At 35.8% G+C, this 15,758-nt stretch overlaps 1 protein-coding gene and 1 long non-coding RNA gene across 2 annotated transcripts in view; one reads left to right on the top strand and one right to left on the bottom strand.

Annotated features, from left to right (window-relative positions):
• Positions 1-6,113: 6,113 nt before the first annotated feature.
• On the bottom strand, positions 6,114-12,266 carry LOC128549241 (uncharacterized). The gene is made up of 3 exons (XR_008367536.1): positions 12,135-12,266; positions 7,534-7,713; positions 6,114-7,210 (listed from the first exon to the last, which is right to left on the bottom strand). It is a non-coding gene; the product is annotated as an uncharacterized LOC128549241 (long non-coding RNA).
• A 2,191-nt stretch (positions 12,267-14,457) lies between these two features.
• LOC123540365 (prolyl endopeptidase-like) overlaps positions 14,458-15,758 on the top strand; it is a 42,579-nt gene continuing 41,278 nt past the window's right edge. Inside the window, exon 1 of the mRNA XM_045325341.2 lies at positions 14,458-14,593. Within this exon, the coding sequence (XP_045181276.2) occupies positions 14,525-14,593 (69 nt within the window). The 5' untranslated portion in view covers positions 14,458-14,524. The remainder of the gene's footprint in view (positions 14,594-15,758) is intronic.

The following is a 15,758-nucleotide window of genomic DNA, read 5'->3' as shown; positions in this document are numbered from 1 at the left end:
TTTTTAGATCGACTATACAAAGTATAAGGAGAGCTATCCTATTCGACCCGGTGTCTGCGTCTTTCTGCATCCCCATCTTGGTTAAAGGTTTTTAACACTTTCTCTTTTTTCATCATATCTCTGTATTTACTTGATGGATTTTACTCAAACTTAAAACAGTTATTCCTTATCATCACCCACATCATCTGACATAAGGGGGAATAAATAAAAAAATACTGGTGCAAAAGTTATAGCCCTTAGATTTTCAGGTTAAAGTTTTGCACTTTCACTCTATCTCTGTTATTACCGAAGGGATTTGATTCAAACTTAAAATAATTCTTCATCATCATCACCCACATCATATGACACAAGGTGCTTAACTCGCACAATTTTTCATGAATTATTCCCCCTTTTTACTTAGCATTTCAGGTTAAAGTTTTGATGCACTATCACTCGATCTCTGTTATTACCAAATGGATTTGATTCAAACTTAAAATAGTATTTCAACATCACCACCCACATCACATAACAGAAGGGGCATAACTCTGGCACATTTATTTTCATGAATTATTCCCCCTTTTACTTAGAATTTAAGGTTAAGGGTTTGATGCACTTTCACTCTCTGTTATTACTGAATGGATTTGATTCAAACTTAAAATAATTAATCAACATCATATGACACTTGGTGCATAACTCTGGCACAATTTTTTCATGAATTATTCCCCCTTTTTACTTAAAATTACAGGTTAAAGTTTTGATGCACTTTCACTCTATCTCTGTTATTACTGAATGGATTTGATTCAAACTTAAAATAATTGATCAACATCATATGACACATGGTGCATAACTCTGGCACAATTTTTTCATGAATTATTCCCCCTTTTACTTAGAATTTCAGGTTTAAGTTTTGATGCACTTTCACTCTATCTCTGTTATTACTGAATGGATTTGATTCAAACTTAAAATAGTTGTTCAGCATCATCACCCACATCATATGACACAACTTGCATAACTCTGGCACACATTTTTCATGAATTTTTCCCCCTTTTTACTTAGAATTTTAGGTTAATTTTTATGCATTTTCACTAGGTTAATTTTTATGCATTTTCACTATATCTCGGTTATTATGAAATGCATTTGATTCAAACTTTAAGTAGTTGTTCCACATCATCACCCACGTCATATGACATAACATGCATAACTCACCAATATTAAATGAATTATGCCCCCTTTTTGCTTAGAATATACTTGTATAGTGTTTTGATATACTTAATCTTTACCTCTCTTATTACATAATATTTTTGACATAGACTCGGGCTATTGTGCAATATCTTCATCCACCATGGTAGTCATTAAACACTCCAGTGACAGCACCAGTTTCCTCAGATGTGCCCAGTTTCACTATCCTGCATCGAAATAATCGAGCGCGCTGTCTCCTGTGACAGCACTTGTTTATGCCCCCACTTTGGTGGGGGTATAGATTTGTCCTTGTCCGTCCTGAGAATGTTGTGTCGCACCTAGCTCCAAAAGTATTTGACGTAGAGGCACAAAACTTTACAGGAATGTTGGTCAGCATGTGTAGTTGTGCACCTGGGTTTCGTGTCGGGACTCATTCAGTCTTGTAGGAGTTATGATCCCTGAGTCAGCCTTGTCCGCTCCAGGTCAAGGTCACAACTCGAGGTCAAAGGTTTTAGCCTTCCATTTTGTGTCTGCTCTGTAACTTCTAAGCCCCTTGAAGGGATTTTACAAAACTTCGGTCAAATGATCACCTCATCGAGACATGTGCAGAACTTATGAGTCAGCCATGCCCGCTCAAGGTCAAGGTCACAACTTTGGGTTAATGGTTTGAGCCTTCCATTTTGTGTTCCCTCTGTATCTCCTAAACTCTTGAAGGATTTTCATCAAACTTGGGTCAAATGATCACCTCATCAAGGCAATGTGCAGAACTTGTGAGTCGGTCATATTGGCTCAAGGTCAAGGTCACAACTGGTCAAAGGTTTGAGCCTTCCATTTGTGTCTGCTCTGTATCTCCTAATCCCCTTAAAGGATTCATATGAAACTTTGGTAAAATGATCACCTCATCAAGGCAATTTGCAGAACGCATGGCTGACTCGAGGTCAAAGTCACAAATTCGAGATCAAAGGTTTTGGCCTTCCATTTTGTGTATGCTCTATAACTCCTAAAGCCCTTGAAGGAATTTTATAAAACTTCGGTCAGATGATCACCTCATCAAGACAATGTGCAGAACTTATGAGTCAGCCATGCCGGCTCAAGGTCAAGGTCACAACTGAAGGTCAAAGATTTGAGCCTTCCATTTTGTGTCCACTGTATCCCCTAAACCCCTTGAAGGATTTTCATCAAACTTGGTCAAATGGGCACCTCATCAAGAACTCGTGAGTCAGCCATGTCAACTCAAGGTCAAGGTCAAAGGTTTGAGCTATGTATCTCCTAAACCCCTTGAAGGATTTTCATGAAACTTTGATCAAATGGTCACCACATCAAGATGACTTGCCGAATTCATGAGTCATCCATGTTAGTTCAAAGTCAAGGTCACAGTTCAAGGTCAAAGGTTTACCATTTCACTTTCGTAACAGTGGCTTGGGATTGAGCTGTCTTTCAGACTGCCTTGATTTCAGTTGGTTTCATACTCCAAATAAGCTGACATAAAAGAAATCGAAGCAGATTAAGACTTATGAAGACACGTGTAATAATTTTTTTCTGCAGCCAAAATTTTTAGCTCGTGGTAAGCCATTGTGATCAGACTGTATCTGTTGTGTATTTGTGTGTCCATCATCAACAATTTCTCCAAAAGCACTATATGGATTTCCTTTATCCCCTGCTAAAGTCGGAGGGATATGGTTTTAGCGTTGCCCATCCATTAATTGATGGATTTGTTTCAAGCTTAAAATAGTTATTCCTCATATCCCACATCATAGTTGTAACCACAAACACCCACCCACCCCTTGGCCCCATCACTATACACATTCCAGATTTCTTACTTGATTGTGCTTTCCTTAAAGGACATCTGTTCTTCTAAGTTTAAATGTATATGTTAAATAACGACACTTTGTGCTAAACTACTGGAATACAACATTTTGTTCTAGTTACACTTCAAGCTCACATTTCAAATAACTCTGTATAATTCTGAAAGCTAAGCTTATTACAGTAAACATATTTCATTCAAATAATTTCATTATACATTAGATCTAAGTGTAACATATTTGTATTATGTACATGTAATCAACATTTGTTTTCTGTTAAAGTAATCCTGACTAATGAAATTATTTGCTTCTTAGCAACACTCTTAATTTTTTGCCTGATATATTTCTTTGCCATTCCTCACCACAAACCCATTCGACTGGGGATACCAATTCATCAAATTTGCTTGTTATAAACTTGGTTTGGAAATTCCTCCAGTGGCCTGCTACAAAAGTTGTTCAAATAATTCTCCTTGGTTGCACAAAGGGTCTGCCAGAGATGAAAGTATAAAAATCTTTAAATTACTTGTATGATTTTAAAATAAGTTTACACAAATGGACTGTGTAACACATAGCCTGGCCCATCTTAAAAAAGGATATCTTGCCTTCTGTTCTTAAGTGATGTATAAACTACAAGAACCCTAAGTGAAGTAGAGAGATATTTAGCTTGACTATACAAAGTATGGAGAGCTGTCCTTGATCCAGCGTTGGCGTTCTTCCATATCAGCACTTTGGTTAAAGTATTGATGCACTTTCACTTTATCTCTGTAATTACTTGATGGATTTGTTTCAAACTTAAAATAGTTATTCCTCATCACCCACATCATATGGCACAAGGGCCATAACTCTTAACACTAATATTTCATGAATTATCCCCTTATTTTACATAGAATTTAAGGATAAAGTTTTGATGCACTTTCACTCTATCACTATGACCGTAATTACTTGATGGATTTGATTCAAACTTAAAATGGTTGTTCCACATCATCACCCACATCATATGGCGTAAGGTCCTTAACTCTGGTACCAATATTTCTTGAATTATGCCCCCTTTTACTTAGAATTAACTCCTCAACGGTTGTTCAGAGATTCTGTCAAAATAACATTTTTCATGTATTTAATGCTACAATTTTCTTGTATCATCGTGTTTCGTGCTTTTTATATATTTCACGCCTTTAATGATTTTACATGTTGTTGTACAAAATATTCATTGTGCAAACATTTGACTGTATCATAGATCAGAAACGTAATGCCAGAAAAAAGTCTAATAAATCTACTTTTAAGTTAAAAAGAAAACCTTACAAAATATAATACCAAGTTGAAAACATTTAATAACAGTTTTTAACCAGGTTTTCAACGAAAACCTGAGTTATTAGATTGGGGTAGATGTCGGTCGGGCGGGCGGGCGGCGGCGGCGGTGGCGGCGGCGTCAAACTGGTATTTCCGGTCAATAACTTTTGTTTTGGTAAAGATATTTGAATAAAACTTGGTATGTATGTAGCTTATATCAAGACAAAGGCTGGGATTGATTTTGGGGTTTCTGGGGTCAAGGTCACTGTTACTTAAAATAGAAAAAGGGTTTCCGGTCAATAACTTGTTTCGGTAAAGATATTTGAATAAAACTTGGTATGTATGTTACATAATAATGTAGCTTATATCAAGACAAAGGCTGGGATTGATTTTGGGGTTTCTGGGGTCAAGGTCAAGGTCACTGTTACTTAAAATAGAAAAAGGGTTTCCGGTCAATAACTTAACTTAGGAATGAGCTATTATGATGAAACTTGGTGTATAGAAAACTTATATAAAGTTGTAGCTTGGGATTGATTTTGGGGTTTCTGGGATCAAGGTCAAGGTCATTGTTACTAAAAATAGGGTTAGGTTAGGGTTAGCATATCTTCTACATGCATGGAGGGATTTTGATGAAAGTTGGCACAATTGTTCACCATCATGAGACGGAGTGTCATGCGCAAGAACCAGGTCCCTAGGTCTAAGGTCAAGGTCACACTTAGAGGTCAAAGGATACAAGAATGAAAACTTTGTCCGGAGCATATCTTCTTCATGCATAGAGGGATTTTGATGTTACTTGGCACAATTATACACCATCATGAGACGAAGTGTCTTGCGCAGTTCCCTTCTTTAGAATTACTTCCCTTTGTTGTTACTATAAATAGCTTATATTGTAACTTTTTCATTACAAGACACAAAGAAGTATAAAATACACAGAATGGCAACTGGCTATAATCTCGCCTGAGCTCGTGTCAGAGCGTGATTCGGCGTTATCTTACTAAAAACAAACATCGGCGAGCATGGAGTTACAATTTGTACGTTTAAAACTACATTTAAAATACATGTTACTTCTAAAACAAAATTAGTTTAATGTGAAATGGTCTTAAGACACGAAGTACACGTTTATTTTTGCCATCGAAAGAAGCGTGGTCATACGGTGATAATTATTTTACCGATGAACAAAATGGCGCGTGGAGAAAGCGCCACTTCCGGTAAACGAGATCTCGTTTTTTTGTCACGGGAGGTTGGCGAGATTTGCTCTATATGCCTTTCAAATTGCCAATCTATTTATTTTATAGATCTTTGCTAGACATAGGGAAAAATCGAGACCACTTTTCTGAAGTACAACATGCATGTTACATCCAATTTTGAGGTGTATTTTGACCAATCTCTACCTGGTAAGGATTTCTGTGTGGACTTACAATTTTTTTTTTGTATTTTTTTTTTTTTTTTTTTTTTTTAAAGATTAACTTCCCTTAGTTGTTACTATAAATAACTTATATTGTAACTTTTTTATAATTGACCGTAGGGAAAAACCAAGACCACTTTTCTGTGGTACTACATAGTTGTTACTTTCTAATTTTAGGTGTATTTTAAGGTATCTCTACCTGGTAAGGAGTTTTTTTGTGGACTTAGAAAAACAAAAGAATTACAATAATTACTAAACAACCACAAAATTAAAATTACATCTGCAAATACAGGTGCTAGAGTAAAGAAATTTGCTGTGACGGGCGTATATTGTGACATTCTGGCACTCTTGTTTATTCTTATGAAAAGTGTTGAAAACCTGGTTTCGTGGCATTGCCGCGTTTCTTGTTTATCATTTTATATAAAGCAGCACAAAATATTTGCTGAAAAATTATATCGGGTATATAGGCCGTTGAAACGTCTTTAGAGTACTGATATAATAATTATTTCAAGAAGTCCTTTTAACTGGCTTGACAGAAGTTTTATTACCCAAAATCTTCAAGTGTTTATATTTTACGTTTTCTATTTTTAAAGAGAAGACATTTTGAAAGACCACCATAATTTTCTGGTTCTCGAAAAATAGGAACGAACTTTCTGGACACCTGTAAAATTTGTATTTGCATAGAAACTCCATAACTGTTCTTTTTATTCTTTTTTTCTTTTTTATTAAATTTATCAATTACAAACTAAACTTATAAAGGCATGCATTCTTCATGATTTGTTCCAATTAAATCAACACACATACAAGTCATCCATTTGGGTGTTTCAAACGTCAAGGCAGGAACACTAGATGAAACTGCCATGCGTATTTTAAGAGTCCAAATAATAGTTGGCATATAGAATTTTAAAAATTCATAGATCATTTCTACAAAAGCCCTATTACTTCAAATATATAATTATGTGGTCATGTGATAACTTCAATGTTATACTTAATGTATTCTGTTCTGTGTTCACGACTTTTGTCATAATCTATTTAGGTGCAAATTACACATCATTTGCGCAATTCGAGATTTGTTCAGTAAAATTACAAAATTTACGGACATTACAGGAATTCTCAAAATGCACAGAACAGATCAATTCTAGGACGCTCCGTATTTTCATATTGTATAAAGTATACAACAACTGTGCATTCCAAAATGGATATACTGTTGCTCCAGTTACTGAATATTAATAATATGTCCATGACACTTTTACTGTACTGTATAAAATAAAACCTATTCAAAGCACACATACAGTATATAATAATAGTTAAACATTATATATGGCAAGCTGTTTTTATGTTATCAACGCCTCTTTTTCTCAACTGAACACCTTACTTTCCGCCAAACTATTTGCATAGAATTTCCTCTTCTTAGAGTGACACGCTGTTTTCCGTTAAATCAATCATCCATGGATTCTTGTGGCCACACATATCATATGATTATTATCCTTCCACGTTTGTTTTCTTGCCTCATGCTACAAGTCTCTTATACTTAACTCTTTTCCGAAAGAAGGTGCACCTATAAATTAAATAAATCAACATTAAAATATACTGATGTGTTTTGAAGGGAGGGGTTGAGAGCGCGCTTGTATGAAACAAATAAAAAAGCACAGAGTTTTCATGTAACAAAAAGCACAAAGGCGCCATTGCCTTATAAAGATGTAATTTAGCTATTGACATGCTAAGAGTACAATATTAGTGCTTCTTTTTCTTATCATTCGGAACCCGATAATAACTTTTTATCGCCTTGAAACATAAAATTAGATGCAAACAGATGGCGAAATTTTTATGGGGAAAATTATCAAGAATTTTAAATGAGCAAATAACTACAGAACGCTGTACCTATACTTATGTAGGAGTCGTTGAATAGTATTTACAACAACACTTGAACAGTAGTGCCCCGCTGTGTGTTAATTCATGGAAGTTCATGATGATGATATGCGTTCCTGCTATGATGATATGCTCCCGTTCATTCAGAACACATATGCAAAAGTATGTTCTTCCTCTGCTAAAGCCGTCGTACTGAAATATATCAAACATATATACAATGCATAACTTCTTCAGTAGGTGGTTACAATTTGGGATGTATTCGGGAAGGTGCACATTTTTACATTATAGCTGTTCCGACTTAACATAATCTGTTTAATGGTTTGCGTGCAGTGCTTTTCAAGAATTCTCTTCTTTCAGAAAAATATTTTCTTTTTAACAGCATGTATTGATATCATTTGACTACATTAAAGTTTTATACTTTCTGGTCCTACGTGATCATCGATTTCAACACCTAGCTCACCTAGTTTTAAAATTGAATACTATAGAAGCAGGTGCTATAAGACGTGAGCAGTGTTGCATTTTTCATGTGAATGCTTTCGAATGATCCACTTCTTTAAGAAATTGATACATTTCTACTCAAAGGGGTCCGACACGTGTGGGTCACCTTAATATGGCATAATAAATAGTCCTACGGCACTGGGGGCAAAAACTATCACAGTTACATATCTATTGACCAATGTTTTTGCCCCCAGTGCCTTAGGACTATTTATTATGCCATATTAAGGTGACCCACACGTTTCGACTGTGGTAGTGACTTGGTTAGGTTTAATTTTGATGTGCTCGTCTGTGAAGTTTATATTTTCCGACGGGCAAAGTCAGCGAGTAACTCGCAAGAAAACTGTGGGACATGAATTTCTAAAAGTATAATATAATCAGTAGTTTTTGAAAATTGATGTAGTTATGGTAAGCAGTAGAATTATCTGCTTTGGAGAACATCGAATGACTGTTTGCTGAGAAGTGCGACTCATCAGACGACAAAGTAAAAACTGGCTTGCCGTATTAGCGGGCTTGCCGTCAGTATCGGCCTATTCTGTATTTTCCGCATTTTTCAATTAATTCTGTCTCATTATTTCCATCTAATATCTCCTAAAGATCCTTAAATAAGTCCCTGTGAGTCTCAAAGACGCAGAACACCCATAGTGTCCACATTGATCCGTTTTTCTGTCAAAAGGAACAATTGCTTGCCGTCTTAGCATGTTATTTTTTTCTAAAGAGAACAGTTTTCCCGTTTTCAGACCAAAACTGCTCGTTTATTCATAAAACCTGTTACTTCAGTGTGTAGTAGACACTTTTTGCCTTAGCCTGCGCTATATTTGAGTAAATTGGACTAAGAGGTAAAGAATTTACATTGCTTTAAAGTTTTGAATAGACGAAGTTGTTGTCAATCAGCAGAAACAAGGACGTCAAATAAAATCTGGAAAGTCACTTAGTATATGGGTACATAATTATTATTCTTGCAATGAGACGCTGGTCAGAAAATCGATAGTGTACATTACAAACTCTATTGAAACGTGGGATTACGTTCTTATAATAGCACATATTCAGACTATTATTGATATAACCCGAAGTAACTTCATCATTCACGTGTATTTAATAATTAAGGAAATGAGGGTATCCGTCCCAGACAGCAATCGTCAGGTGTATTCTTGCTGCACCTTCTTCCGTTTCACCCAAAAATATGACAGCACTCCAATTATTTGTCAAAATACATACATATAAATAAATATATAATCAAGCGGACACAACCAATTACCAGTAGCAGAAAAGTGAAACATTATAGAAATTGCGTCAGGGGTGCAGGAACCAAAACCGCATTTGAAGCGATTCTCCTCCTTAACTGTAGGTGCACAGCGTGGTGCGGACGAGAATGACTGCATGGCGTGCTCATTGCGCTGTCACTGGGTTGTCATTGTATTTTTACTACGTCAATGGAGTTTTCACTACGACTTAACTACATTGTGTGCTATGACCATGATGCTACGTTCATGCTCCTTTGTAGAATACCTCATTAGGTTATCAATACGTTCTTTCGGTGCTTAAAATGTATGTGTCACGTTTGCAGCAGGTTCTCACCGTATATGTTTTAGATTCTGAGAATTTAAAATAAATTCTGGATCCAATTCCCCATCACTTCATTTTCAACCAGAAATGGGTATGATCTCACATCCTCAGGAATTACCACATAATCACTGACTCAGCAGCACTGGCAGCTTGTAGTGGACTTCTGGACCTTGTATACCCTTCACGCTGCCTTTGCCTTTTCCATCACGGCCTCTCTATAAGACTGCTCTGTTTCTTCAGGGAGAGGGGGTTGGGGTTGGGGGTGGCTAGTCGTATAATGTATTTGATTGTTGTTGAGTGTGCATGCGGACACAAAATAACTTGCAGAAGGAATGAAAAAGAGGTGCGTGGCGTAGTATTTATAAGTAGCCGGTGAACACAGTGAGAAGCTGATATTAAAGCGAATGATTAAAGCATAGTATGCAGTCTGACTGGTCGTACTAAGAAGGCAGTAAGAACGCATTGGACGTGAAGATGCGTGTAGAAAGAATTAGTGTGAACGTGTAAGACGCCGTTAGAACATGGCGAGGATGTTGTAAGGGCGCAGTATGAACTTTAGAACTGCACATTTTTCGAGTTTGACCCCCTCCCCCCGTTCCCACTGCGTCAAAAGTTTCTAGACGCAGTGTGATCTTCGTTTGAGTGTGATCAGGCAATTAGTGACTGTATATTATATGCTTATGACATTAAATTATAAAACTATTGTTATGGCACAACGTGCTACAATTTGACAAAAACGGAACATGAATGTAAATTTGATTACGCCGATCAAACGGCAATGACTTTTTCCCAAGGAAATCATGATGGTCTGACAGGCCAGGGATATTCACATGATCTATCGCACATATTTTAACTTAGTTAATGAATTATATCGTTTTACTTAGTGTCATTATTTCCCTAACTGTAAATAAATCGAAATGAATACAACAACTTACAAATTCTGTGTTGCGAAAACTAACGCAACACATGTCATTTATTTACTAATACACACTACAGACAAACTTCGTTCGCTCAAACTCTGATAATTCGAATACCATCCTTCACTTGAACCTATCGTCAGGCCCCAACCAAATTCCTTTATAATATATTCTTCGATCACTCAAACTACCGAAAACTCGAATACATTTTGTCAGTCCTGATGGGTGCTAGTTAACGAGTTCGAATGTATTTATAATAATTTACAATTGTTGTAAAGTTCTGCACAGAACTGTTGCCATTTTAAACATTCTTGATATGCCAGTTACCATTATATACTTAATTTTGACTCACATAAATGCATTATGACTTTTCTTCTGCTTTATAGCAAATTTTATCCAAGGGAGACAATTTTTTTCAATTTTGTTGGAAGAGCTGTATTTTTGTTAATATAATATGTTTGAATTTATTCAAACAGGTGATTTTAGTTGATTATACTGATGACTGCGAGTGTCTGTAGAAGTTTTACACATAATATTAGGTATTTCTGAAAATAAATACAATGTACATGCATGGCGGACATCTTGGATTTTTCGGCCATATTGGATTTTTTGGAGTGGGTCTCATCCTATCTATCTATTTATACTGCAACTCTCTGCGAGTATTATGTGCAGCTGCGCGCCTATACATAGAGGATATTACATGAGTGTCTTTTCATATTGAATTTATGAAACGAGTTGAATAAAATTATAAAATGCGAGGCTCTGTCGAGCATTTTGTCAATTTTACAATACAATACAATACAATACAATAAGTTTTATTTTGAGTCGGCAAGAAGGCAACATTACAAAACATAAGCTCTGAAGAGCTTTTGAACCGACTATATAACAAATTGAAACAAGTTTAACAAAGTTATAACAGAGCTATAAAAGATAAATTAATTACCACACTAATTTAAATAGAACTAGATGAGCATGTGTAATAATACAATTGTTAAAATCTGTGTTGAAGCTGCTGATCTAGACATTGCTGTCTAAAAACTGCCATAAGAGAGGAAAATAAGATCTGCAATACAAAAAAAAAAAAAAAAAAAAAAAAAAAAACCCCACAAAAGTGCATTCTTAAGAAATGGTGATAAAAACTGTATCCCCCAAATCAGATTTGGAAAGAACTGATCAGCAACTTCCTCACAGTAGCACATGACGAAACACGATGAAAGAGAGCATGTCACATATACAGACAGTGTACAATACAATAATAAGCGCAGACGCTTACAAGCAAACAGATAGCACATACTAAGCAATCAGCCAAACAAGGTAAGCAAACGATAGCATATTTTTAAACTACAAAAAACATGACAAACTCAAGACATAAAAATAGGCAAAAACAAAAGGAAAAGCAAATTAAAACATCAAAAACGACTAATCAAAGCAACTCAGAAAACAAATTAGGAAAAGCTGGTCTGCGGGACCCACCAGCAGAAAGCCCCAGGCATTATTTACATGCAACACATTTACAACTGTTGCCGTCCCAGAAACCAAGTTGGTTTTTGAACTGATTAAAATCTGTTAGCTGCCTGAAGCTTTCTGGTAGCGAGTTTCACAGAACTGGTGCTGCATAACGGAACGAATTCTTACCATATGTTGTTGTCTTAACTTGTGGGACCTGTAGAATATTGGAATACCTGAAGTTATACTTTGAATCTTTTTTCACTACTAAATCTGACAGAACTGCAGGGGCCATATTATTTAAAATTTTAAAAGTTTCAGTAGCTATTGTTCTAGTCCTTCTTAAGTGTAATGATGGTAACTTGGCCTTAAGTAGTAGGTTTTCATACAAACTATCATAATCATCGTAAACAAATTTCAGAACACGTTCTTGGATCTTTTCAATTTTTTTAGTATTACTAACTGAACAGAAATGCCATGACAACGGACAAAAATTAAAGTTTGAGAGCACAAAGGTATGGAATATTGTTAATCTGTTTAGCTTATTTAATTTTTTCCCAATACGTTTTAAGATATTTTTTTTCCTGAGCAGCCTTTTACAAATATTATTTATATGAGAGTCAAAGTTTAAACTAAAGTCAATGTCAACACCCAGTAATTTCACAATATCTTCGCATTCAATAGTGGATCTGCCGATTTTAAAAACAGGAGCATTATCATGTGTGTTTTTTTTTTACCTACAACAATTGCCTGGAATTTATCCGGGATAGCCTGCATACAGTTAAATCTAAACCAGTCAATTAAAGTATCACTTTCTGTTTGTAAAGTTGTGAGGAGCTCATCATAGTTTGGTGTGTGAAATGAGAGAGTGTTGTCATCAGCATAATTATAGAGGGTACTATTGTTTACAAAGTAGAAAATATCGTTTATAAAAACATTAAAAAGTAAAGGCCCAAGAATGGAACCCTGAGGTACTCCCTTATCTATTTCAGCCCAAATACTTACAATGTTACCAATTTTAATATGTTGTTTCCTATATGAAAGATAACTAGACATTAAGTTTATAGACTGATCAGTTAGACCATAATTATATTTTGAGTTTACTAAGGAGAATGTTATGGGGCAGTCAGTCGAATGCTTTTGACAGGTCCATCAAAATGGCAGACACATATTCATTTGAGTCAAGAGCCATTTTCCAATCCTCAAGAAGTTTAGATTCAATTTTATTCAACGAGTTTAATAAATTCAATATGGAAAGTCACAAATGTAATATTCTTTTTATAGCATGAATCATTTCGATCTGGTGGATGTTTTGTTGGGTGTAATGGTTCCAAATACAGCTAGCATATTCTAGATGTGGCCTGACTAGGGCTTTATAAGCTACTTCACGAACTTTTGGGTTCTTGCATGGGATATTTTGCTGGATGAAATTTAGTGTTCGGGTAGCTTTGGACGTGACTAAATTGATGTGTTTATTCCAATTAAGATCTGAGGATATAGTGACCCCAAGGTACTTTGCATCAGGAACTGTTTCAAAGACTTGGCCATGGAGTGTGTACTTTGATTTGAAAGGTTTTTTTGACCTTGTTATGTTCATAACAGTGCATTTTTGAGGGGTTGAACTCCATGTCCCACTTACTTTCCCATAGATGTAACCTATTTAAGTCTTGCTGGAGGACGTTTTCTTGGGCAGAACTATTTACAGTTAAATAAACAGCAGTGTCATCGGCGAATAAACGAACCTGTGAAATTTTTAGGCAGGTCATTAATGTAGAGTAAGAATAGAAAGGTGGCCTAAGACAGAGCCCTGTAGGACTCCGGACGTTACTGGAACTTCTTGTGACGTTTCACCATTCTCAAGGACAGACTGGCGCCTGCCAATCAAGAAAGACTTGACCCATTGCAACGTGGTGCCTTGAACGCCATGTTGATGAAGTTTGTGCAGAAGTTTCAGATGGTTAACCTTATCAAATGCTTAAGAGAAGTCCAGAAGGATCAAGTCTGTCTGGTGGCCTTGAATCAAGTTTCGGGATAGATCTTCTACAAGTTCGAGTAACTGCGTTTCGCATGACATTTTCTCTCTGAACCCATGCTGTAGGTCATAGGGGACATTGTTAACCTGGAAGTGCTTGGTAATATTAGAGGCTATGATGTGTTCCAGTAACTTACAGAAAATACAAGTTAGGGAAATAGGCGGGTAATTTGCGGGATTGCTTTTGTCGCCCTTCTTAAATAAAGGAGTGACATTGGCCTTGGTCCAGTCAGCTGGGATAGTGCCCGTGTCAAGGGACCTTTGAAAGAGCTTAGTGACTAGTGGTGAGATTTGTTCACTAAGATTTTTAAGAAGGATCGGCTTTAGACCATCGGGACCACATGCTCATTTTTAGTGTTTTGCCCTAAAGTAGTTATGTTCCAAGTTTTGTGCTTTTCCCATTTTCTGAAGTATTTTTACACCATTTTACTGGACAATTAGTGTAGTGTGACCAAAAAAAAAATCAGTGGTAGTGCGCGACCTAAAAAGCAATCTCTTCGTGACACAGAGTAAAGTTTTTGCCGAATTCTACAAGTTTTGAACAATTATGGGGAAATTTGCGTATCCAGAGGTTAAGAGGGACGACACAATTATAGATAGTTACCACGGGAACAAGGTTTTAATCGAGACCTTTATATATATATATTCCAAAACATTGATAGAAGAGTAATTGTCATGTGTTTTCGCACCGAGAAAAAATGATGTGTAATGGTCAAAGTGAACAAACTGCTTTTCCATTCATAACTTTATCATGACATCACAGAACATTAGGGGTTCTAGCTGACCAATCAGAGAGCTGCATTTTAGAGTACCTGCCAGTTTCCACTTGGGTATAACGAGGTATTTTTACAATGAACATATAGTGACTTAAGAAATAAATATCACACAATTTAAGAAATCAAATCAAGATTTTTCACTGCACATGCTCCAAATGATGCTACAAACAACAAAACATTGAAGTTTCATTGAAATATTATTTCGATTTGATACCTTTATTTTAGTTAAAACTTCGAGATTTTATACAGGGAGTCTATGATAAAGTCCGAGTAAAATGTAATCAATACCCAAGTGAAATAAGTATCATTCCACAATGTTTTGGACATGTTAAAGTTATGAATATAGGCTAGTCCTATCAATAAGACCTGACATAACATATTTTAACATTTTGACGTCTATCGGTTATGTCAGGTCTTATCGGATCGCCATGTATAACATGTAGTGAGAAGCGAACACACTTCATGTCGCCTCTAATCTTCAAATTATGAACAACATAACCCAATCCGAAGTGAAAGAACACTACTTACACCGAAAATAATCCTTTTTTCAACTGCACATGTGAATAATTATAAAATAAAAGTTACTTTTCATATATAAATATCGAGTTGTTTCTTTTCACTGTATGTATTGCCGTGTATCTGTTTTATGGTGTGCAACATTGCCGGTCTATTCCGAATGTTGTGTAAACACAGTTAATTTTGAGAATCAATTTTAGACGAAATATTTTCCCTCTGGATCAATTGGCAAACAGTTCACGTGGAAAATTGTTTTCGTCTAAGTCGATTCTAAATATATTATAACCTGCTGAATATGCTTGAAAAATGGCGGAATGTGTATTGAAAACTGTACACAATTGACATATATTGGATATGAGGGCTTTTAAAGGTAAATTTAAACGATATATTACTAGAATATGATAAATAACGGTAGGCTGGACTGTCTTAACCTGCGTATATCGTATATTTTTCGTGTGAGAAAATGCTACATTCTACTGATTCGGGCCC

This window comes from Mercenaria mercenaria, chromosome 16, assembly GCF_021730395.1.
Source record: "Mercenaria mercenaria strain notata chromosome 16, MADL_Memer_1, whole genome shotgun sequence".
NCBI lineage: Eukaryota > Metazoa > Mollusca > Bivalvia > Venerida > Veneridae > Mercenaria > Mercenaria mercenaria.
Note: the sequence above shows the minus strand (reverse complement) of the source record. Positions and strands in the feature narration are given on the sequence as shown.